Source organism: Carlito syrichta, unplaced genomic scaffold (assembly GCF_000164805.1).
Source record: "Carlito syrichta isolate Samal-C Ts95f unplaced genomic scaffold, Tarsius_syrichta-2.0.1 Scaffold307107, whole genome shotgun sequence".
NCBI classification, from domain to species: domain Eukaryota; kingdom Metazoa; phylum Chordata; class Mammalia; order Primates; family Tarsiidae; genus Carlito; species Carlito syrichta.
In genome coordinates this window covers 327,364-352,701 of record NW_007251203.1, presented here as the reverse complement: position 1 = coordinate 352,701, position 25,338 = coordinate 327,364, and the positions used below count along the sequence as shown (strand labels likewise).

At 35.4% G+C, this 25,338-nt stretch overlaps 1 protein-coding gene across 1 annotated transcript in view; it reads right to left on the bottom strand.

The window, feature by feature from the left end:
- Nucleotides 1–13,207: 13,207 nt before the first annotated feature.
- ADAMTS20 (ADAM metallopeptidase with thrombospondin type 1 motif 20) overlaps nt 13,208–25,338 on the bottom strand; it is a 191,628-nt gene continuing 179,497 nt past the window's right edge. The window contains exons 38-39 of the mRNA XM_008063856.1: nt 16,874–16,978; nt 13,208–13,297 (exon numbers count right to left, since the gene is read on the bottom strand). Of these exons, the coding sequence (XP_008062047.1) occupies nt 13,208–13,297; nt 16,874–16,978 (195 nt within the window). The remainder of the gene's footprint in view (nt 13,298–16,873; nt 16,979–25,338) is intronic.

Sequence of the window (25,338 nt, the reverse complement as noted above, 5' to 3'; positions counted from 1 at the left end):
GGAGCTTTTCAGTCCTCTTAATAAATCCTGCTTTCTAAAAACAAACAAACAAACAAAAAACACATAGGCTGGACAAAAAAATGAATTACTAATGTTTGGTTATTTTATTTTACCATCTATTTTGCATGTTTTTCCTTTTCAATGTTTTTTCTTTGCTTACTTTTTTTCTTCTTATCTTCTTGATGAAGTTTTGTTTATAGTCTCTTTTTCCTATCTTTCTTCAGAAGTTAGAACTTTTCATAGTCACTCTTATAATTTTAAACATGCTTATGTAACTAAAATCTGAACTTTATCTCTCTACTATCTTCCCCCAAAAATGAGATCTTCAGGAAGCTTTAACTGCAATCATCCTCCCTCCCGTCACTTTCAAGCTCACTGTATGCCAGCATTTTAATTTCAAAAACAAGGCATTATTTTTATTGTTAGTATTTGCAGTCATGGCCTTTCAGATTCACACAGAGGTGTACTAAACCTTTTGCCCTTGCTTTCGGAGATCGCTGTCCTGATATTGATGCATTTTTTAATGGTCATTGAGCAAGGGTCCATGATTTGGACATGCAGTCATTGTCTGAAAGTGGCATTATTTCACTCATTCTGATTTGTCTGATACAACAGACAAATAACATTAGAAGAACCTCTCATTTCCCTCTGCACTTTGAACTTCGGTATGCGTTTTGTGGTTGTTGCTGCTCTATCTTATCCAGCATCTCTGCAACGAGGAGGAAGTCTACTTACTCCAACCCACAGAGGGACCGGAATCAGAAGATTTTTCTAAGATAGGAGTCACTCTGAGTTGGGTTTTCTTTTCCTTCCAGACAAAACCATCCTAACTCATAAAGTGGACTTCATCTACTCATGTGTTGAGGATATGAGCAGGCTGTATGGAGTCTTTTCCCACAGTACAGCCCAGACCTAAATGAAACAGATTACTTCCTCATTTTTGTTTCATTGTACTGTGGGTCAACTTGAATTCCACATAAGCCAATCACATCCAAATGTTCTTACTTTGCATGTGGCTATCTTCCACACTAGAGTATAAGCGCCATGAGGGTTGAGAGAGTACGTAATGAGGATTGTATCCCTAGTGCTTCATGTAGTGCCTAAAGTACAGTAAGTAGATAGACGATATTTCCTGAATGAAACAATGGATGATAAATTACACTTTCAGGGTGGGAAATTTGGGGCCTGCTTCTGAAGGTCAGTGACAGTTCAGATGTTTCCCAGATTTTTTTACTAAGTGGGCAGGGTGGAATCTCAAAAAAACGAAGCTTTGCCATTAACAAGTATATATTTAATTTTATAAAATTACTCATAACCTTCTTTATAATAACCATAGTAGTGGTACTCATATGAATATTGTACCACTTTATGAGGCACATTTATATTCTGTTTTAATTTGATATGCACCCCTAAATGTATTTGTAGAACAGTTGTCCTTGCAACTGACAAGACTGGACAGGTATATTGCACCAAAAATGTACAACCAGGTATTATTTTTTCTTTTCACACAAGACTTCATACATTTCTTAACTTTGCTAGAACCTCTTAGACCTTAAAGATCCAGGCCTTTTGTTTTTTGTGGTTGTAAAATATATGTGTTTATCCAAAAGTTTTATTTACTAAAATAGCCTAAAAAATTCAAGGAAGCCATGCTAGCTTAGAAAAGAAAATGAACAACTTTATGTGGGTTATGACCTGGCATATGAGTAGAATTTGAAAGCAACCTCCATCTCTACATTATTGAGAGAATTGCCTCTGGTGGCAACATTGAACACATTGAGATTAAGTACAGACTGTATGGCGATCAATATCAATCTCTCTCTCTCTCTCTCTCTCTCTCTCTCTCTCTCTCTCTCGCTCTCTCTCTGACTTTCTCTCTCTCTCCTCTTCTTGCTTCAGAAACTGATTCTGGTTAATTCAAGACAAAATAAATTAATTGAAGCATATCTAGTTGCAGCCAGATAAAAAGGCCAAAATTGCTTCGCTGGTTGGTGTATCGAAGATTTGCTGACAGAACAGCTGTGCATTAGACTCCTCAGCTTGCTCTGCTGATGTATGATGCTGCCTCGCGTGCCCCTGCAGCTGCCTCTGGGCCCTGGACATAGCCATCACCAAAGCACCATCTGTCACTCGTGTGCACTACACTGCCTGTACTTGTTGGAGTCACTGACTTGGATGAAAATCAGAGGTGGTGCTGAGACTGACGGAGCTGAGGTCATATGTCTGGGCCCTAGCTACAAGGGAAGTCAGGAAAGCAAGTGCAGGTGTCTGATACTATCATCCTCTGCTCTGGACAGCATGGTCCACCTGTCAAAGTGGGGCATTCATGAAACATAAGAAGGGTGGTTTCGATGCTAACACCAAAATAAATGACAACTTTCCTCCAGGGAATGTCTCCAGCAAGATTGTAAACTATTTTTTGCCCTGGATTTTATTCAACTTTCTTGTTTAGTTACTTTTTGTCATACCTCTCTCCAAACCCTAAGTCTGAGATTTGCCCTGTCTATACTTCAATGACACAGTGTTTTGTTTATTTGTTTATTTTTCTGGTTTGTCCTAACTGAGAAAAACAGAAGTAGAACTCTAACACTTGCTACTTTAGAAGATATTGAAAACTACATACCAAACTATACACTCTGTAATGGCGGAACCATGTTTACTTCCTCAATTATTCTTAGCCTAATGTCTGGGCTAGAGTTGTTTTCAATAAATACATGCTGAATGGCTTTGAGAAATTCATCTATCTAATCCCTATCTAATGAAGCCATTAGGCTGTGGGAATATTGATTCTTCCTAACTATCTAGACCTTGCTCAGAAAAAGCAGAGAAATATCCCATCATGTGGTTACCCAGGAAACTATACTAAAAGTTTTGAGGAACATCCAGACTGATTCATAGGAAATGTCTGGGATGATTAATGCCCACTCTGGGTACCAAACGGAAGAGTTTTGGCTCGTTTCCTAGTATCTACCATCTCTGGCGTAGATACAGAGAAATTATTGTTACACTTTTTAAATTTGGTTAAAGCAAAATAGTTTTTTTAAGACTCGTTTTATGAGATGATGGAAAGACAGAACCAAAAATAAGAATCCATATGAAGTCATGGAATAGATAAGTGTCTCCCTATAAAGAGAGTCTTTGTGCTAATGTAACTAAAGTTGGCTTCACTCTGGCTCGGTTGGCACCTTAACAGACATCTCATACTGAGATCATCTTTTTCAGCCATCTGGGTTATACATTTGATGAAGCTGCTTAGAAAGCACTCAACATTACCTTCCAAGATCCATGTTATGATAGATCATCCTGTAGCATGCGTTATGTGACATATTGAAACAGAAGAAAAATTAGGCAAGAAAAGGACAGGGATTTAGGAGAAAAATCAGAATAAAAGGGTGTTAGAAGGGGAAGAATTGGCAAATCCTGGTGTTGAGAGATCAGATCCACAAACTGGGTTGTGGCTACTTTTTTCCAAAGTAGGGGGTAATTGCTAATTCAGATCAGGTCAGAAGCCCGGCAACAGGACTGAGGAGAGATGGTAAGAGCATCAGATGTAGGTCAGATGGTCCAACGTGATCTAAGCTGACAGCAATGTATGGAAAAGCAGAAAGCCTCCTCATTATCCTTGGGGTCTGGGTTTCCAAAAACGTATTGCTCTCTTTACTGTCTGCTAGACACACATGAAATGCTTGTGTGTTTTAAGATTAGTTCACAAAAGCATTATCTATGACCCTACAGATCATTATGACAATAGTAATGACAGCTAACATTTACAAGAACTTATTATGTGCCTGACCTAGTGTCAATATTTTACATATTAATATTTGCAACAAAATACAACAGGCACCGTTAACATTTTGAATTTATAGTAGTAACTATGAAACTCAAAAAGTTTAAGATCCCAGAGGAAACATGAACTGTAGAGTTGCACTTTTGACCCAGAACCTGCCTTCTATTCACTACAATGCCTTCAAAGCCATTTTCTGTATTTAAAATGAAAGGATGCAGCTAATTTTGCCCTTGGTACTATTGAAAACATATTCATGTACAATAGCTCATTTAATTGTCTTGTATTATATTCTTTGCTAGGAAGGAAAGTAGAACTATTATTCTATTCATTTTTCCAACTGAATATAAGGTTCAGATGATGTGCTTCGCTATGAAACCACACAGCTGGAAAGTGGCTGACCACATTGAAAACTCAGTTTTGCTTTATTTCTAACTATAAAACTGTGTATAAAACTGTCCAATAACCATATCTTTGCTTTGACATATACATATTGAACATATTTCCATATAGTAGAAGTAAAAAGTGTAGATTAATGATCTACTTGCTCCCAGAGCTTTAGTTTTTACTCATATTAAATACTAAATGGCTTCATTCATTTAACAAATAATAACTGTTAACAAATGCACCAGACACACATTTTATATACACTCTTTCATGACTTAAAAGTATCTCAGATGTTATTTGTTTCAAATTTCTAACTTGACAGCTAAGGGAAAAAACCCATGTGGTAAATTTATTTGAGGCTACCCTATTTGTTACTATTAAAACCTTCTCTAGAAAGCCTCTGCCCCCATTCAAAGTTTTTTTCTGTTTATAGACTAAAGATTAATGACCAAGAATAGCCAGAACAATCCTCAGCAAATCAAATAAGATAAAATAAAATAAAATAAACAAAGCAGGAGGTATCACACTATCAGAATTTAAAATTTACTATAAAGCTACAATACTCAAAACAACCTGGTATTCGTACAAGAACAGGCATATAGACCAATGGAATAGAATTGAGATTCCAGAAGCAAAACCGCAATTTCTCCACCAACTCATCTTTGACAAAGACTCCACCACCCACCACTGGGGAGATGAGAACCTATTCAGCAAATGGTGATAGGAAAACTGGCCGACCACATGCAGAAGTTTCAAACAGGACCCTTAGCTATCTCCATACACAGAAATTAACTCTAAATGGATCAGAGACCTAAATGTAAAACCTCAAGCCATAAGAACCTTAGAAAATACCCTTATGGAAGTTGGAACTAGCAACCAATTCCTGAGCAAAACCCAAAATGCACAGGCCATAAGAGATAACATAGACAAGTGAGACCTCATTAAACTGACAAGCTTCTGCAAAGCCAAAGTTTTTCCCACAGACTGGGAGAAAATATTTGCCAACTCCATGTCTGACAAAGGCCTAACATTAAGGATCTATAAGGAACTCAAACGTGCTGAAAAGAAAAAAACAATCAGCCCCATTACAAAGTGGGCAAAAGATATGAATAGACACTTCTCAAAAGAAAACATACGAGCAGCCAATAGATACATGAAAAAATGTTCAGCCTCACTAGTCATCAAGGAGATGCAAATTAAAACTACGCTGAGATACCACCTACCTCCAGTCAGAATGTCCATCATCAATAACTCAAAAAATAACAGATGCTGGAGAGGATGTGGCAAAAAGGGAGCACTTCTACACTGTTAGTGGTAGTGTAAACTAGTACAGCCTCTGTGGAAATCAGTGTGGCGATTCCTAAAAGCTCTAAAAATTGACCCTCCATATGACCCCACAATCCTCCTGCTGAGAATATACCTAGAAGAACTCAAATCATTCTATAAAAAAGATACCTGCACACGTATGTTTATTGCAGCATTTTTCACAATAGTAAGATCATGGAACCCACCGTGCAGTCCATCAAAAGAGGATCAGATTTTTAAAATGTGGTACACATACACAATGGAATAGTATGCAGCCATAAAGAAGAACAAAATCATGAATTTCACAGCAACCTGGATGGATTTAGAGTTTATAATACTGAGTGATCTTTCACAGAAACAAAGATCTGAGTATCACATGTTCTCACTCATAAGTGGACCTTGAACAACGACTGTAATACTATAAGAAAAGGATTTACAGTGGCGGGAAACTACTGGGGGGGAGGGAGGGGCAGAGAGGTGGGATTAACAGTAGTCAATATCTGCCTGGGGAAGGGGGAGGCACACCTCATCAACAAGGGTCGCTGCACAATGTATATTTGTATACTAACCCTTAATTGCACCCCACAATTTTAAAATTAAAAAAATTATATATATACATAATTATATATATATAATTATGTATATATAATTATATATATCTATATCTTTATATATAATATATATCTTTAGTCTATATTTCTTTATATATATATATAAAGAAATATAGACTAAAGATTCTTGGGGAATTATCATATAAAGAATAACTTCTTTATTTTCTTCTGGAGGTCAAGGAAGATTTTATATTAAGAATGTTCTCAGATTGGACACAATGGCTTATGCCTGTAATCCCAATACTTTGGAGGGCAAGGCAGGAAGATTGCTTGGGTCCAGGAGTTCAAGACCAGCCTGAGCAACACAGTGAGAAATCGTGTCTACAAAAAAATGTTAACAAAAATTAGCCAGGCATGGTGGGGTGAGCCTGTAGTCCCAGCTACTCAGGAGGCTGAGGCAGAAGGATTGCCTGATCCCAGGAAGTCATGGCTGCAGTGAGCTATGATTGTGTCACTACACTTCAGGCTGGGCAATAGAGGGAAACTCCCAACTAAAAGAAACAAAAAAAGTTATCAGATTGAAGTTGCAAAAGGCGTACATGTATGTATGTATGTATGCTATAAATATAGATATGATATGAATATGAGTGTGTATCAATGTTAAATTGAGTTAAAGATGACTCAAAGATTAGTTTACCTAATGCATTGCAAATAGTTGTGTCTCAAGATCTTCAGAAAAGAGCAGGAGAAAATTAGTTTGGAAATTTTTCTTTATTTCACTGCGGAATAGTTATGAGTGGCCAGCAGATGCCACTGTTGTCAGTTGTAAATTTTTTTCAAGTTTCATATACAGAAAATGAGTCATTACAATTAAAAGGGGTAAGTAAAATGAAGCAAAAGTAATCATGCTATCTTTTAAAAGGTGTGATGTAAGTACTATATCATTAAATTTTATTATTTACCACTTAACAAAATATGTAATTAAACACTTGTCAACTAAAACACATGCTAAATTACTAAAGAAAACGTAACAGGGAAAATGATGAGTCCTTAATAATAATCATTTTTAAAACCAGAAGTTTATTCAATGAGCAAAGTTGACTAGTAGCTAAATTTAATAACCATGATATATTCTATCCTAATGAGTGACATCAAGGAAAAGTAAAATAAAACAAATTAATTATGTCCCTTTGTGTTGTTGCTGTGGCATCATAAAACAATTTTATATTTATCAAACCAGTACTCAATAGTGAACAAGTTATCATTGCAAAGTTTAACTTTTATGTTACTATCTTCTATTTCCCTCAATGATTGAAGGCTTTTTATAATAATTTAAGACACATTAAATAAAGCAGGCCTAAGTAATGATTCTGAGAGAAAAGTAAGGACAGTGGTTATTTTCCTCTAAACCAGGTTCACAAATTCCAAAGCGGGGTGAATAAGCAAAATTGAACTCTGCAGGGACACCTGCATCTTTCTGAATATATTCCTGCAAATGCCTCGGCATCTTTTGTTTTCAGTCTTCAATTTCACCAAATATCTGTAAATTATAGTTCATACAGTTTTTAAAAATATACTTTTGTGTGGAACCAAATTTCTGAGTATTTCAGTGTAGTCCAAATAAAATATTAAATCTAAACTGTGTGGTAGACACTCTGGTCATTACCGTGAGGGATGCAGAATAAATACAATTCTGTCCTCAAGTGAAGAGTAGAGTTAAAAAAAAATAGCTTTGTGTCTGGACAGATCTACTATGCTAAAAATTTTCTACCATTACCTAAAGTGATCTATAAAGTGGTGATCATCATAAGGTTGTTGTAAGAATTAAAATAAGAATGTAAACTGTTTCTCAATATCTGGCACAAAAGAGTAGCTGAACAAGTGCTAATTTTTACTCAAGGAACATAGTCCTGGAGAACAGGTAAGATGAGTGATCAAAACCCAATTCATATAGTAAGTAGAAAACAATAAGTGACATAAGAAAAAGAATAAATACAAATGAAATTGAAAGTAAGATATTGCAAACAGAATGGCCTGGGAAGAATTTATGGGGGAGATTGCATGTAGTAAATGCTTGAGAGAAGTTCAAGCACTTAAAAGGCAGACTTGTGGAACAATTTTATGTAAGATGGAAAATGAGTGAAGGATGAGAGAACAGCCAATAAAGCTTGGCGCCAACCCTCTTCATCATTCCTACTACTACCGTGCCCCAAATAAATTATATCTTTCAAACACTGTTTAGAAATTAAGGGGTGAAATTTCTGAATTTGTTAACTGTATCATGACTTTGTAAGAAAATAGATTTCTTCTTAGGAAATATATACTAAAGCATCAAAAAGTAAAAATCATGAGATAATCAACCTACTCTCAAATTATGAAGAATAATAAACAACATGTAATAATATGTGTATATATATGCCTGTGTACACATCTAAATGTACATACAAAAAGTGAGAAAGGGAGAATGGTAAAGCAATGTGGCAAAATGTGAAAAATTAGGGAATCTGGGTAAAGGCCACATGGTAACTATTTGTACTATTCTTGCAATTTTTTGTAAGTTTTAAATTCTGCCAACATTTGTAAATGAAGACTAAAAATATTAAGGCGAGTTAAGGACAATCAGATAAGTGGCAGCTGAATTTGTGCCAGCCAACTCACACTGTAAAAAATTATGGAGAAATTTCCTCAAGCAGAAGGGAAGTTACAATAGATAGAAACTCAGACCTATGGGGGAGGCAAGACAATAAATATGTGGGTAAATTAAAAAGGCAATTTTATATTATTTAAAAGACATGACTAAAATATAAATTTATATAAAATGTATTTGAAGTTTATAACATTCAAGATAGATTATGATAGGCTAAAGGTATACAGTAGAATCCCTAACCCCTAACACACACACATACACATACACACACACACACACACACACACACACTCACGAGGGAACATAACATTGAATACAAAAACAATCACTTGATTTTAAAAAGGCAGTAAAGAAGAAATACTGGAAAAAAAGAAATGTATGAGAAATAGAATACAAATAACAAAAAGGTAGACTTAAATTCAGTCATATTGATAATGACATTAAGTATAATGGCCTTAAAATTTTCAAGGAAAAAAAATGGTTGAGCTGGATTTAAATATAAAAAATATACAGAACAAAATTATGATATGTACAACAGATGTAGTTTAGATATAAAGATATACGTTGACTAAAAATAAAAGAATGGGAAAAAGATACATGTAAATACTAATTAAAAGAAAGCTGATATAGTCTTTATATCAGCCAATGTAAACTTGAGAGGAAAGAAGTATTACTAGAGAAAAATAGTAACATTCATAACCATATGAGAGTTAACTTATCAAAAAGATATAACAATTATAAATAAGTATGCATCTAATAACAGAGCTTCTAAATTCATGAAAACATTTGGCAGAATAAAGGGAGAAATAGAGAAAACCACAATCATGATAGAAGCAATCAACAACTAATAATTTATACTATAATTATAAGAATAATGAATATTAGTTAGAAAAAATTTCAATTGACACTTATAATCAATACAATAATAGAAAATAATACTACAATTAGAAAAAATATATAAATATTTAAACAATGATACACCAACTTGGGATAATTTACTTTACTAGAAAACTATACACATTTTCTGAAAAATATTCACTCTTACCTCACATCTCTATAATAAAATAAAATTATAATTTAAAAAAAATCAAAGTGGACATGGAACATATACCGGATCATTAAACAAATGACAGTATTTTATTGAACTATTTTTCTCTCTTGCTAAATACTATTAAGAAATCAAAAGGAAAGGAACATAAAATACATAATTGTGTTTGACAATTAGTAGTTCATTTGTGACTCTGGTGAAAGCAGAATTGGTGGACTATGAGAGTTTGGAAGCTATGTGATGATGGACCATGAGGATAGCTAATTCTCTCAGGAACTTTGACAATGAGAGAAAGAAGAGAGAGGATACTGATTAGGGAAAATGAGATATTTTTGTTTTAAACTAGGAAAGAGGCAAACATGGTTTGTGAATGAAAAGAAGGAACAAGTGGAGAGAGAAAGGAAAGAAAGACAGGATAATCGATGCATAAAGTTCCCAGAGAATTCAGAGTAGGAGGACATAAGCAAAGGGTGAGTGATTATCCTTGGATATGAGCAAGGAAATAATTTATCTTTTAAAGAATATGTGGGAAAAAAAGATGAAATAGACGAAGAGATCGGGTTAAGTGTTAAACAAGTACAGAAAGTTATTATACACTGTATATGAAAAATTGCAACTAATTTAAGATACAATACAAAAGCACTTTTTGACAGGAGATTCTCAAATATTTCAAATCACCTCCACATAAAACTGCTTTGCTTATTTAGAAATGTCTTTTGGGGGGGGTGGTTGGAGAGGAGAGGTAAAAGTGGCAGGAAGTTGAAGGAGTTATTTCTAGTGGTCTTCTTTCTCTGTGAAATAGAAAATAATGCTATCTATTGAGAATTTGAGGGGCAGAAAGGAGACAAAATATTTGAGCAAAGCAGTATACTTTGAAATAGATGCTGTGTGGATAAAGAAAGAAAATTTCCCGTAGCAGCCCCAAACTATGAACTTACATTTTTCTTGTTCTCCATATGATTGTTACTTCTAAAACGACCTTTAATTAAAAATAAAATCCTAATACAAAAACTGACAAAGATAATAAACAAGTAATTCTCAGGGGCAAAAGAAAACTCTAGTGCTAAAAAACTATGAAAGAATCCTCATCCACTGTAGAGATTGAATCAATATAAATTCATACAATGAAATACTGTGGTATACTCCATCAATTAAGGAAAAAAAATTCACTTGTCATTGAGGATGTCAATAAACTAAAATTTGTATACCCTGCCTGTGGCAATTTACATTGATTTAACCACTTTGGAGAGTACTTCGACACTTTCTAGGAAGGTTGAAGATGAATGGACTCATCATAGGGATCTGCTTCCTGCCTTGGGAAAGAACTGTTAAATTCCCATTCATTGACAATCCCATCCTGTAAAGGGAGTATATTTTTTTGCCCCGTTAACTAGGACTTGGTCATGTGATCTGGTTTGGCCAATGGAATCTAAGTAGACACGAGTATCACTTGTGCAGAACACTGGATTTTGGTTGCCTTTCTGCCCATATTTCCTCTGCCTGAGAAGGGTATACACCAGAATGGAGCTGTTTCCATTCCAACAGCTACAATTTAAATTTAAAATGTCTTAGAATTTCTGAAGTGATTTTCAAGTTACAGAACGTTGTGGTTAAAAAAATTGACATGTCAAGAAAATAAAAACAAAGTGCTAATACATCATATAAATATATTTATTGCTTAAATGTCTATAAATTATAAGATTTTAATTATGAATAAAAACATTCCTGGAAAATGTTACACATTTTGTATTGTTTTAACTGACTAAAGGCACATAGTGCAAAATACTTCTTTTCTGATACAGAGATCCCCAAGTGTTTATTTAGCTATGTTGACAAAAAATTGCTCTATTACGGATATATATGGTACAGTATATCCCTCACAAGTGCTTGGGGGGAAACGAAACACTTTGTGGGTAAAACTAGTACACTACTATTTACTGGCAAAAATCTATTAGTAGATTCTGTTGGTTGGTTGGTTTACAGAGTAGGTTGTTGTAGAAAAATATTATTTGTCTACATCTTTCTTAATCACACCATTACAAAATACGCAATTAAATTATCCAAATTAAAAACTTAATACCTGAGAAAATGCATATTAATAGCTAATTTTTATACTGTCTTTTATGTTCTGGTTTTGAGAAATCTCTGGTATAAAATAACTTAAACATCTCTAATACAACTTTTGTATATGTAAATATAATTTTATGTTTAGCAAAATAGGTTCTTCAAAAATTTCAAGAATTCTCACTTTTCTATTTGATTAATAAAATACAGTACATAACTTTGAGAAAATAGATTTTCAAAGAATATATATATACATACAAGAGTTACAAAGGCAAACAGAGAATAAACACTATAAAAACAATGTATTGATCTTATAAGTACAAGTAAATTAGAGGTAGGTTTTAAAAACCAAATTCTAGTATAACATATCTATATTATATCCCCCAAATTCATATTTAGTATTTAACTCAAGCATGCATTTTTAATACAAAGTTTATACCACATTTTGAGGACTATTTTTTTTCTATTGAAGCACCATAATCCACAATTAAAAATTAGAGAAAAAATAAGACAAGGTATCTAAACTGTATCAGTAGAAAGTATAATGGCTATATGCTTTTTTGATATGACTATTGATTTTTTATTCACCTTACAGTTTCAATAATGTTTATAGTAATTTTGAATAAATTTATTTTTCTATTATTTGCCTGATCCATTTTAATAAGTGGAATAAACTTTTCATTGTACAGTAGAATACTGAGCAGAGACTTACATGTGTGTTTATTGGTATAATTGTGGTCCAGTTCAAGATTTTAAGAGCAACATTGTCTTGCTATAATTCATTCAATCCTTGTATTCTCTAATAAAAGATATCTAATAAAACTTTTGCACTTGAAATTGTTTTTCAGTTTGACATTATCTTCTTTTCTTTTTTGAGACAGCATTTCATTCTGTTGCCTGGGCTGTAGTGCAGTGGCACGATCACAGTTCACTGTAGCCACGAACTGCTGGGTTCAAGTGATCCTCCTACCTCAGTGTCCTGAGTAGCTGGGACTACAGTGTATACCACCATACCTGGCTAATTTTTCTGTTTTGTTTTGTTTTGTTTTGCAGAGATGAGGTCTTGTTTTGTTGCCCAGGCTGTTCTCAACTTCTCGAGTTCCAGCGATCCTCTCACTTTAGCCTCCTAAAGTGCTGAGATTACAGTCATGAGCCACCATACTTGGCTTTTTTATGTTCTTTTAAAAAGTATCCTTATTATAGTCATATATCTGTTAAATTTATTTTGAAGACCTTGAAAAAATTAAGCAGTGATTTGAATCCTTGATGAGCACCTTGAAAAAAGGGCAGAGATATTTTGAATATGGAAATCTGAAGAAGGGGAACGTAAAGAAATGAGCACGTTCCAGAGAATATTCGCAGGTATCCGCATATTCCAGAGAATATCTTCTCTTTGTGACATATTTTCCACTTCTGAATGGTTATATGACTTGAATTGGGAGACCAGTAGTCATGTGAGGAACACACTTTCCACAGAACCCTCCACACCTGCCATAGACTTTGGTTCCATCCTGAAAATAGGAAGAGGCAGAAATGTGGAAGAATCTTATACAAGCTGATATCTGCATGTACAAAGTAGAAAAAGCAAATGCTTTGAATTATGGCTGAAAACATTAGCTGAAGTTTCCTGTAACAATTGCATTTGAGGTCAAAGATCATGCAGTTTTAGTATTAGTTCAAATCGATGGTCATTGGAAAGACAAAAAGAAATGAGATAAACAGATTCACATTAGCTACTTGATGATTATAAACCACACTATAATTTAGACAATGTATATCAACCCACATCTTTTTTTTTTTTTCTTGAGATGGAGTCTCACTCTGTCACCCAGACTGGAGTGCAGTGGCATGCTCCTGGCCACTGCAGCTTACACCTGCTGGGCTTAGGTGATCCTTCCGCCTCAGCCTTCCGAGTAGCCGGAACTACAGGTGTGTGCCTACCACGCCCAGCTAATTTTTGATTTATTGTAGAGATGAGGTCTTGCCAAGCTGCCCAGGTGGGTCTCGAACCTATTTATTTGCTTCAACGAGTTTATTAAAACATTTCCCAATTTGCTGTCCAGTACTTATATAATTTTATATAATATTCTTTTAGATTACACAAAAGAAAGATACTGTACAAATGTGACATTAAAGGCATATAACTTGTATACTACTCCATTTACCTCAAACATCTCATGGAAGTATTAGAAACACACCCTGGAGAAAAGGACAGAAAGTGGTAAAATAGAGGGAAAAAAAGTGGTGTGTGGTGTGAAAGCAGTCTGTATAATTAGAGAATGACTCAAAAGAGATTCTTCCCTAAGGAGAACAGTTCAACTGAGGAACAGGTGGGCAGAGGCAGGTTGAAGCAGGGTGGTCAGGACATGACAGATAAACTCTCTAAGCTGCCTTGTATCGTCAGGTCCAAAAGACAAAAGACTGAAGACATTTTTATAGGATAAGGAAAAAATAGGTTAAACTCCTACTGTCTCAGAGAAGGTAAGATTTTTTTTCTTTTTCATAATCTGGGGAAGAAGGATAAAGAAGGAAACTTTGGGTTCTCAGCACATTTTAAAATGGAAGAATGTTTGTGAAGAGGGGCTTTTCAAATCACCTCTAATTTTTTTTTTTTGAGTTGGAGTCTCACTCTGTCGCCCAGACTGGAGTGCAGTGGCCGCTCCCGGCCACCGCAGCCTCGACCTGCTGGGCTCCGGCGATCCTTCAGCCTCAGCCTTCCGAGTAGCTGGAATTACAGGCGCGTGCTACCACGCCTGGCTGATTTTTGATTTATTGTAGAGATGAGGTCTCGCCAAGTTGCCCAGCGGGTCTCGAACCCGCGGGCTCAGGCAATCCACTCACCTCAGCCTCGCAAGACACGGCATTACAGGCTGAGCCACCGAGCCCGGCTCATCTCTTTCAGAAGCCTTTTTAACTCTGGAAAATCTGAGTATGCAGGGAAGGGAATGGTGGTAAAAACTCAATGTGGTATACTTTCCTATCCCAAACAGATTGCTGAAGTCAAAACATAATCTTAATTAAATTAAATTTACTGGCAAATGAAAAGATGTTTGCATTTCCATTAGTCTATTTGGGTTTCACAAATCTCAGCTTCACACCAGGCATTAGATTTCAAGAAATGCAGTCCTGAGCAAGAATTTTTATTGAGGTAGTTCTCTCAGTGAACTTTGAAATAATCTTTAGAAGTTAAATAGAAGCAAAATGAATAATTTTATAAAACATTCATATCCACCAAGATTTGAATACCATTACATTCATATGACAGTGACCTCAGCCAGAATTCAGTCTTTACATCTAACCGTAAGATATCTAAATGCCAGATACAGAAAGTCAGAATATTTCATTGAGCTCTCTACTTTTATAGCTGCTCAGAATATACCTTAAATAATTAATTTATTCTTATTCTTCTGCCAAAAAGGATTACACCTAAATATATTATATACATGTTTAAAAATAAACAGCCATTTTTAAAAGCCTTCTAGTTTACCCATGTAAAAGAAATAATAAGCCGGGCTCGGTGGCTCAGCCTGTAATCCCGCACCTTTGGGAGGCTGAGGTGAGTGGATTGCCTGAGGCCGCGGGTTCGAGACCCGCCTGGGCAGCGAGACCTCATCTCTACAATAAATCAAAAAATTAGCCAGGCATGGTAGTGCACGCCTGTAATTCCGGCTACTCAGAAGGTTGAGGTGGAAGGGCTGGAGCCCAGCAGGCAAGGCTACGGTGGCCGGGAGCGGCCACTGCACTCTGGGTGACCAAGTGAGACTCCAACTCAAAAAAAAAAAAAAAGAAATAATAAAAACTAACATCTGTTCATTGTTAATTAAAGCACAATGTCATTATCTTCAAAAATACAATGTTTTAAATTCGATGAATATCATAATATTGGATTTCATTTACAAATAATATTCATATGAATAGGCAGATAACAGAAGTCACTTACATTTTTGTTTTTCTTTTTAAATCATGAAACATTTTAGTGGGCAGGGCTTTCACTGGTGCTGATTTATGTACAACATAGGTGAGAATCCTTATAGCCTAGATCCAGATTTACTATAGACAGCACTATACTATCTAAGACACAAAAACTGTAAATCATAAAATCCATTTCATAAAGTATGCATGTTAGTATACCAGGCCTGCAACAAAATTAAAGGGATACTACTTTGGATAATTCATGTGTTAAAGTTAAAATAACTGATACAAATAGTTATGACTACGTATGGAAATACCGTATAATAATCTATATAGAGATAAAATAACAGTGCTATCTAGGAATATAAGAGCACAAGATAAAAACATAAATGCTAATTCTTGAACAAACTATGAAGGATATTTGTTCAATGACAAATGGCTCCAACAACACCCCCATCACTAAATCAAAGCAGTGAGGTAAGTATACTGAAAATTCAGCCCTCACTTTAAAGCATTAAAACCTATAAACCTTTATTAATTAAAGTATAGGTTTAAAAAAAAAAACTACTTCTTTTGAAATACTTGCATTTCTAATGATTAGCCCCAAACTTGAGATAGACAAAGTCTGTATGTCCTGGCATTTGGTAGTTCATGTTCAGTTATCTGTAGCCCATATATGGATTTGTATTAATATAAAGCCAATATTTGCACATCAATAAAAATGAATCCAAGTTCATTTTATAGATTGATATTGTACCCCACTATATGTAATGTAACCACTATATGCATTAACGTTTTACTCATCAACTTCATGTAAATAATTTTTTTTTTTTTTAGTTGGGATCTCCCTTGTTGCCCAGGCTGGGGTATGGTGGCGTGATCACAGCTCACCACAGCCTTTACCTCTTGGGCTCAGGTGATCCTTCCACCTCAGCATCTCTTGTAGTTGGGATCATTGGTGTGTACCACTACGCCTGGCTACTTTTTATAGAAATATAGAAATAAAGTCTCACTGTGTTGCTGAGGCTAGTCTTAAACTCCTGGGGTTAAGCAATCCTACTACCTCGGCCTCCCAAAGTGCTAGGATTACAGGAGTGTGCAACTGAGCCCAGCCAACTTCATGTAACTAAATTTGAGGTCCAAGACCTTTAATGCTAGTTAGTGCTAGTGCTTACCTGTGATCTGTGTATGATGACAGAGGCATAACTCCCCTGAGCAAGCCACTTCGCTGTGCTGGATATCTTCATCCCAGTTCCTGCCAAATTAATGCTGAACTGCCCCTGGATTATAACCAAAACAAAACAAAAATAGATGGAATTCATAAAATACTTAAGAATGTTCTTAGCCAGAAACATCTGCATGGGAATTACATAAGGAGGGACTCAAATTACTTTCCAAGGGTTTTCCTTTATAAAATGAAAGAATATTAATACAAGCTTACTATAAAGAAAATGAACCAGCTAAGGATTTTAAAATTTGATTAAAAATAGGTCTTCTCAATTACAAATGATGAATTAACACCACATCATGTTATTTGTGGAGGAGTAATTCTGCCCAACCATAGGACTCTATGATTTGACAACTAAAGCTCATGGTCCTGTGGCAATTGTTAAGTCCTGGCAGAAGGATGTAAAGACCAACACTTGTCACACTTTAACATTTCTTCACTTTCAATCTGTGACCCTTCATTGCTAATTTCTGTGATGTCACATCTGTTTAATGTATTTTCTAGACCCTTCTGTTATTGTGCCCTCCCCTTTTGTGTTAGGCATATTACTTAATCTACCACATAAAACTATTGAATATGGTGCTATTGTCCTGGCTATTATGTCCATTTTAAGTACCCAGAGAGTATGTGGAAGTGTGATGGCACATGATTTACACACATCATGGTGTGTGGGTCTCCTAGTGGCTTGTGACCTAATTCTATTCAAGTACAAGGACCATTTTCATGTCAAAATATTTCAGACTATTGTTAACAACGAAACTTCAAATATCTGGTGACTGATAAAATGAATAAATAAAATGGGTACAATTTATGTTACATTTATATAATATTGCAGTACAAATATATACATTGAAAACTAATTCAGCCTCCTGACAGTCAATGTTCAGCATGTATATAGATTCAAAACAATATTAAGGCATTCTTAGATTGCATCACAATATCCCAGTAGCCTAAGACTCATGAATCTTGAGCAAGCCTGTGATGAAACATTAAGTTTTACACCATATGATGAAAATGTTATTTTGTCATAAAAGACAAAGGAGAGAGCAAGGGTAGCAATCCTGATAAGGGACAAGAGAATTCAAGTTGCAAATCATGAAGCCATGAAAAGAAAGTACTAAAAATCATAATCCATAATGAAGACATGACGTGAATATTATGCATAAAATGACATAGCAATAACTTTTATAAAGCAAAAACTATAAGAGATGCAAAGAGACATAGATAGAAACACCCTAATGATAAGAAAATTTAATATGCTACAATCAGTAATAAGAAAGATCTACTGGACAAAAATGAGAGAGGTGATCTAAACAATATAATTAAAAAGGGTAGATCTTATAGATATGTATTAAGCTCTACAGCCCAGTAATAACTAATATACATTTCAGATATCTAACAACTGACTCTGGAAACTCAAAATAGATGCTGGCCATGACCCACTGACATTGGCTGAATACAATCATTTCACTTACTCTTATGTAATTGCAAACCAGCTAAAAAGATGCACATTACTTTTGTCTTTATATCGTTTTTATTGCTTTTCAAAGAAGTGCAGAACATTTACTTTACTTCACTCTTGACATATATTCTAAAGTCATATCATACTCCTTAACTTCATCTCATTTTGCAACGTGACAAAGTTTATTTTCCCTAAAGAGCACCATATGTGTCTATTCTCTTTTTAGTGTTCATATCCCAGGGTATCCTGTCATAGTCACAGAAGATGTAGTTTTGATGAATTCCAAACAACAGAATAAGTTCTTTCTGTGATATCAAACATCTGGACAGTATTCATCCAAATGTTGTGCAACTTAACACAGAATCTGGTTTATATATTTGGCAGAACATCTCCAAAATTCTGGGCAGTTTGTATTTTTGGTAACAGTAGCCTCAAGCATATAAATACAGACTGAATATAGATGGGCATAGCTCCTTTTGACAGCATTTCTCTATGCCCAATAGCATCTAATTTTGGAAATAGAACTTTGCATTCCAGAAATGACTGGAAAACCATGTGAGAGGCATCTCATTCCAATGAGTAGGGAGGAGCATTTTATTTCTGATTCTGCCTAACTTTCTCAAAGATCTCGGACACATTGTTAACATGGAATGTTTGTAGCTGGGCTCGGTGGCTCAACCTGTAATCCCACGCCTTGGGAGGCTGAGGTGAGTGAATTGCCTGAGCCCGCGGATTCAAGACCTGCCTGGGCAACTTGGTGAGACCTCACCTCTACAATAAATCAAAAAATTAGCTGCAGGTGGTAGTGTGCGCCTGTAGTTCCAGCTACTTGGAAGGCTGAGGTGGAAAGAACGCCAGAGCCCAGCAGGTGGAGGCTGTGGTGGCCTGGAGCGGCCACTGCACTCCAGTCTGGGCGACAGAGTGAGACTCCAACTCAAAAAAAAAAAAAGGAATGTTTGCTTCTTCAACTGTAAACTGGGAATGCCCTGTTTATAGATATATAATATTCTCAAGATATTATAGGGGAAAATAGGATTCCAGAGAGACTGGAGAAAGAGAGTAATGAAGAAATGGAAATAGCTATCTTAACATTTAAAAGCCTGATTGTACAAATATATATTATTCAGATTTCATGCACATCAAGAAACACTTTGTTTATAAAAATTGTTCTGATCAGATATTTCCTGAGGAAAGTTTATTAGTAAAATAAAAGGAATTTTTATTTAATTTGACCGATATATGATTTACTTGTATATCAGACTCTTGTGAATTTTGTTGATGTTTCATTGACCAGATCTTACTCGATTCAACATATAATAAAATGAACCAGGTTTCCAAAGTAATGATATCTGTGAGGCTGCAGCAGACTGTTCATATCTCTAGGTTGCATTGTCTATTTACTTTTCTCTAATCATATTAAATATACAACCAGAAGGCATAACTTAAAAGGAAAACGGGTTGTTGGACAAACTCGACCAGTCCTGAGAAAGGTTAACCATTAAAGAATGAATAATATTCATTTAAGAGGATCAAAATATAAGTGTCACCAAAAAAGATATCCATATACCAGGGAAAAGATTATTCAGATGTTAAAATTTTACATTACATCCTTGACTTTAGAACAGGTGTCCAAAGAGACAGTGCAAGGCTTCAGAAGGGATGGGGGTAGGGGCTCATCAGAGGGACAGACCTTGGAAGAAAATTAAATGAAAGATAGTTAGGTCAGGGTTCCCATCTGGGAGGTAGTTATTGGTCACTGGAATGAGTAAAATAGGGAAGAAGAATGAATATGAATACAGCTAACCAGGCTCAAAGAGTGAGAACACTGAATTATTCTGCAAAGTTACTTGCTTTTAAAAAATATAGCCAAAAGAGGAAGCACTTTTAGAGTGGCAATGTGAGGACCCCATGGACACTCCAGCAGAACAATCATAACTAGTGAAAATTATAAATACAGCACCCATTTAAAGTTTCTGACAATTTTCCTAAGGTTATACAACAAATGGAGAAACATTTATTCAAGAAAATTCCATTAAATCTAGGTAAGAACAGTGATAGCCTATGACATTTGAACCATGGTCCATACTCTCTACCTCTTACTCAATGAGATGATAGTTCTTGTTGTGGTAGGAGCAGTTAAGAAGACAGGACTCCATTTCCCTTAGTTCCCTGTTAAAGCTGGAGTTTCTCTTTGGGAAGTAAAAGTCACCAGCATTTCTCAGCCCCTTCAGCTTTGTATTGCAGAAGTTCTATTATAGGCAAGATTACCTGAGAGTCTAAGTCTCCCTTTTTTCACCAAATCCCTACCCATGGAGTAGATCTATCCACCTTAGGAATAGCACACCAAGAACACTAGGCCTGAATCATCCTCATTCAAAATCACTGGTAGGGCAGAGGGTCCATGCCAAGAAGGACAAAGCAAGAACATCAGGGGCTACTGCCATGACCCAGTACTGTTTATAGAGCACGGGTATTACTCTGAGGAATAGGCCACTGTCCCTGCCCCCAGATCCATAGTATTGGTGCAAAGATTCTTCCTTGGGGGAGAATCAAGTTGTGAAGACAGAAAATTTTATAGCTTTTCTTAAGGAGACTTAGCTTATTTGTAATAGTGCATGAAGAAGTTCAAGCTTAAGGGTGCTACTGAAAACAAGATGGTTGTAGCTCAATGAAAACAACAAGCAAAATAGTAGATAAGATTTATGTTTAACAGAGAAAACTAGGAAAAGAAACAGCTAAGAAGGGCGCCTCTTGGCACCTTTGTTTACCTTAAAGACTGACCTATAAGAGTAATTGAAGCTCTGGGGATTCAATGTAGTTGGATAATACTGTGGAGCAGTTTATGCCTTCAGGGTATTGCTGAAAGAATAGAGCAGTCATCTAGCAATTAGCAGAGACTAAGAGCTGAGCATGATTTGGGCAGAGGCAGACCAGTTGGAAAGTTAAGAGAGGAGTCAGGGAAAAAGAGTTGAAGAGAGGCCAGGCCCAGTGGCACACACCTAGAATCTCAGCACTTTGGGAGACTGAGGTGAGAGAATTGCCTGAGCTCATGGGTTCAAGAGCAGTCTGGGCAACTTGGCGAGACCGCATCTCTAATAAAAATAAATAAATAAGTAAAAACTAACCAGGCATGGTGGCACGTGCCTATAGTTCCAGCTACTTGGAAGGCTGAGGTGGAAGGATATACTGAGCCCAACAGGTCAAGGCTGTGGTGGCTGTGAGTATGCCACTGCACTCCAACTTGGGCAGCAAAGTGAGACTCAAAAAAAAAAAAGAACTAAAGAGAGATCTGCTAAGATCACTATCATCCCTAGGGGAGAGAAGCATCAAGGTGATACTGCATGCCCAAGGCTGTGCCCTATGAAGAGCAATATCAATGACTGTGTACTACAAGGAAAATAGAATTCACTGAAACAGTTCAGTCAAGAAACTAAACATATACACAAACAAACAAGCCAACAAAAGCAATAATAATAAGTCCTAGAGAGAGGGAATGGGGGGAATCAGTATTTACATTTGCTACTATATATTACCTAAAATGCTCAGTTTTTCACAAACAATCAAGATATATACAAAGAAACTAGAAAGAATGACTCATATATGGGAAAATGGCAACAAAAACTGCTTTTGAAAGATATCAGATATCAGACTAAGCAGGCAAAGACTTCAAAGTAGCTAACATAAATATATCAAAGAACTAAAGAAAAGTATGTTTAAAAAAGTAAAAGAAGGTATGATAAAAAAATTTCATCAAAAGAGAATACCACTAAAGATATATTTTATAAAAGAATCAAAGGCCAAGTCTAGAGTGGAAAATTACAATAACCAAGATGAAAAATTCATGAGAGGAATGCAAACAATAGATTGGATCTAGCAGTAGAATTGGCAGATTTGAAGAGATAATAAGAGCAATGCTGCAATCTGAAGGAAAAATGGAAAAAAAGAAAGAGAAATGAACAGAGCTTCAGAGAAGTAAATGGACACCATTAAGTACACCAACATACACATAATGAGAATACCAAAAGGTGAGAAGAAAAGGAAAAGAGCAGAGAATATAAAAGGGGTGCAAAAAATTTTCTTTTTCACTCAAAAGATAGTATTAATCAAATGAATGCTAGCATCATCATGCAACAGTTATGAAAGTAAAGAAAATGGTGAAGGCACGGTTGAGTGAATGTCATACTACACATTGCTACTGTCATTTAGTTAAATTTTGAAAAGTAACATATATATAACATCTCTTGAAATGTTTATACATTTTTAGCATTCCCCATATTTGAAGAGAAATGGCTGAATACTTTCCAAAATTGGTGAAATGCATTAATCTATACATCCAAGAAGCTCAGTAGACTCCAAGACAAGTAGACACAAAGAGAGTCACACCAAATATGTCACAGTAAAGATGTTGAAAGACAAAGAGAAGAGAAAATCAAAAAGAACCCAAGTGAAAATGACCACATACATGGAAACTTCAATTAACTAAACACCTGGCATCTATTATCTATCTAGAGGCCAGAAGGCAGTGTGTTGACATATTTAAAGTACTGGCAAACAAAACTGTAAATTAGGAATTTTTAAATAAGCAAATCTATCTTTTAAAAATTAAGGCAGAATAAAGATTTTCACAGACAGAAAAAACTGAAAAGACTTCTTACTAGCAGAACTGCCTTATAAGACCTACTAAGGAAAGTTCATCAGGCTGAAATCAAGTGACATCAGGCATTAATACAAATCAGTACAAAAAGAAAGAGTACTAGTACAGGTAATTATGTAGATAATTATAAAAAAAACTATAATTTCATATTTCTTCTTTGTTCTCTTAACTAATTTAAAAGCACTAATTTAAAATACCAAGTTCTATACAGTTATATATTGAACTGCAATACATAGAAATGTAATATAGTTAACAATAATAGCACAAATAAGGCAAGTGGAAGGAAAGTCATTTGGAGTAAGGAAATGACATCAGATGACAAATCAAATCCATGGAAAAAAATTTTAAAAAACCAGGAATATTAAATAAGAAAGTTCATATAACAAACTCAATGAATACATCATTGTTCTCATTTATTCTCTCATACTCTCTAAAATACATATAATTATGTAAGGTAATAACATAACTATATATTATGAGTTTGTTGCATTTATAAATGATACAAGGTATAACAAATATAACACAAAAAGCGGAGGAGGAAGTAAGAGTACTGTTTCTATATTTTACTGGACATGTAGAAATATTCAACAGCATAAATCTGAAGTAGATTATGATAAGTTAAGACATATTTTAAGCCCTCAAACAACTACTAAGAAAGTAATTTTTTTAAAGGGATGTCAAAATGTTACAGAAATAGTCATTGAATAAAAAGAAAGCAGTAAGAAGAACAGCAGAACGAAGACAACATGAAACACATAGAAAACAAAAAGTAAAATGGTGGATGTATATCCAGACATATCAATAATAACATTAAACAATCCACTCAAAAGGTAAAGATCCAACAAAATATTCTATGAGACATTCTTAAAATCCAAATACATATGTAAGTTGAAATTAAAGGGTTGTCAAAATAGTAAAAGGCATCTACGAGAAACTCACAGCCAGCATACTCCTAAACAGACAAAAATTGGAACCATTTCCCCTTAAAAAGTGGAAAAAGACAAGGATGCCCACTCTCACCCCTTCTGTTCAATATAGTATTGGAAGTCTTGGCTCGAGCAATAAAAAAAGAGAAGGCAATCAGGGGTATCCAAACAGGGAAAAGAGGAAATCAAGTTATCTCTCTTTGCAGACAACATGATTGTGTACTTTGAAAACCCAAGAGAATCTGTCAAGAGCCTCTTTGCACTGATAAAGGACTTTGGCAAAGTCTCAGGGTATAAAATAAATGTGTAAAAGACAATCGCATTTCTTTACACCAATAATAAACAAAGAGAAACCCAATAAAAATCACAATCCCTTAGCTGGGCTCGGTGACTCAGCCTGTAATCCCGTGCCTTGGGAGGCTGAGGTGAGTGAATTGCCTGAGCCCGCAGGTTTGAGACCCACCTGGGCAGCTTGGCGAGACCTCATCTCTACAATAAATTTAAAAAATCAGCCAGGCATGGTAGCGCATGCCTGTAGTTCTAGCAATTTGGAAGGCTGAGGTAGAAGGATCGCTGGAGTCCAGCAGGTCGAGACTGCAGTGTCTGGGAGTGGCCACTGCACTCCAGTCTGGGCAATGGAGTGAGACTCTGACTCAAAAAAAAAAAAAAAAAAATAGCACAATCCCATTCACAATAGCCACACAAAAAATGAAATACCTTGGCATCTTCCTAACCAGAGATGTGAAAGACCTTTACAATGAAAACTACAAAACATTGCTCAAAGAAATCAAAGATGACACAAACAAGTGGAAAAATATCCCATGCTCATGGATTGGAAGAATCAACATTGTGAAGATATCCATCTTACCTAAGGCAATCTACAGATTTAATGTAATACCAATCAAATTACCAGCAACATTCTTCTCAGATCTAGAAAAAACAATACAGGAATTCATATGGAAACACAAAGTACCAAGAATAGCCAGAACAATCTTCAGAAAAAACAAAAAAAACAAAAAAAAAAACAAAGCAGGAGGTATCACTATCCCAGACCTCAAACTTTACTATAAAGCTACAATAATCAAAACAGCTTGGTATTGGTACAAGAACAGGCATATAGAGTAATGGAATAGAATTGAGATTCCAGAAGCAAAACCTCGATTTCTCAACCAACTCATCTTTGATAAAGCCTCCACCACCCACCACTGGGGAGAGGAGAACCTGTTCAGTAAATGGCGCTGGGAAAACTGGCTGACCACTTGCAGAAGATTCAAACAAGACCTGTATCTATCCCCATACACAAAAATTAATTCCAAATGGATCAGAGACCTAAATGTAAAACCTAAAACCATAAGAACCTTAGAAAATGC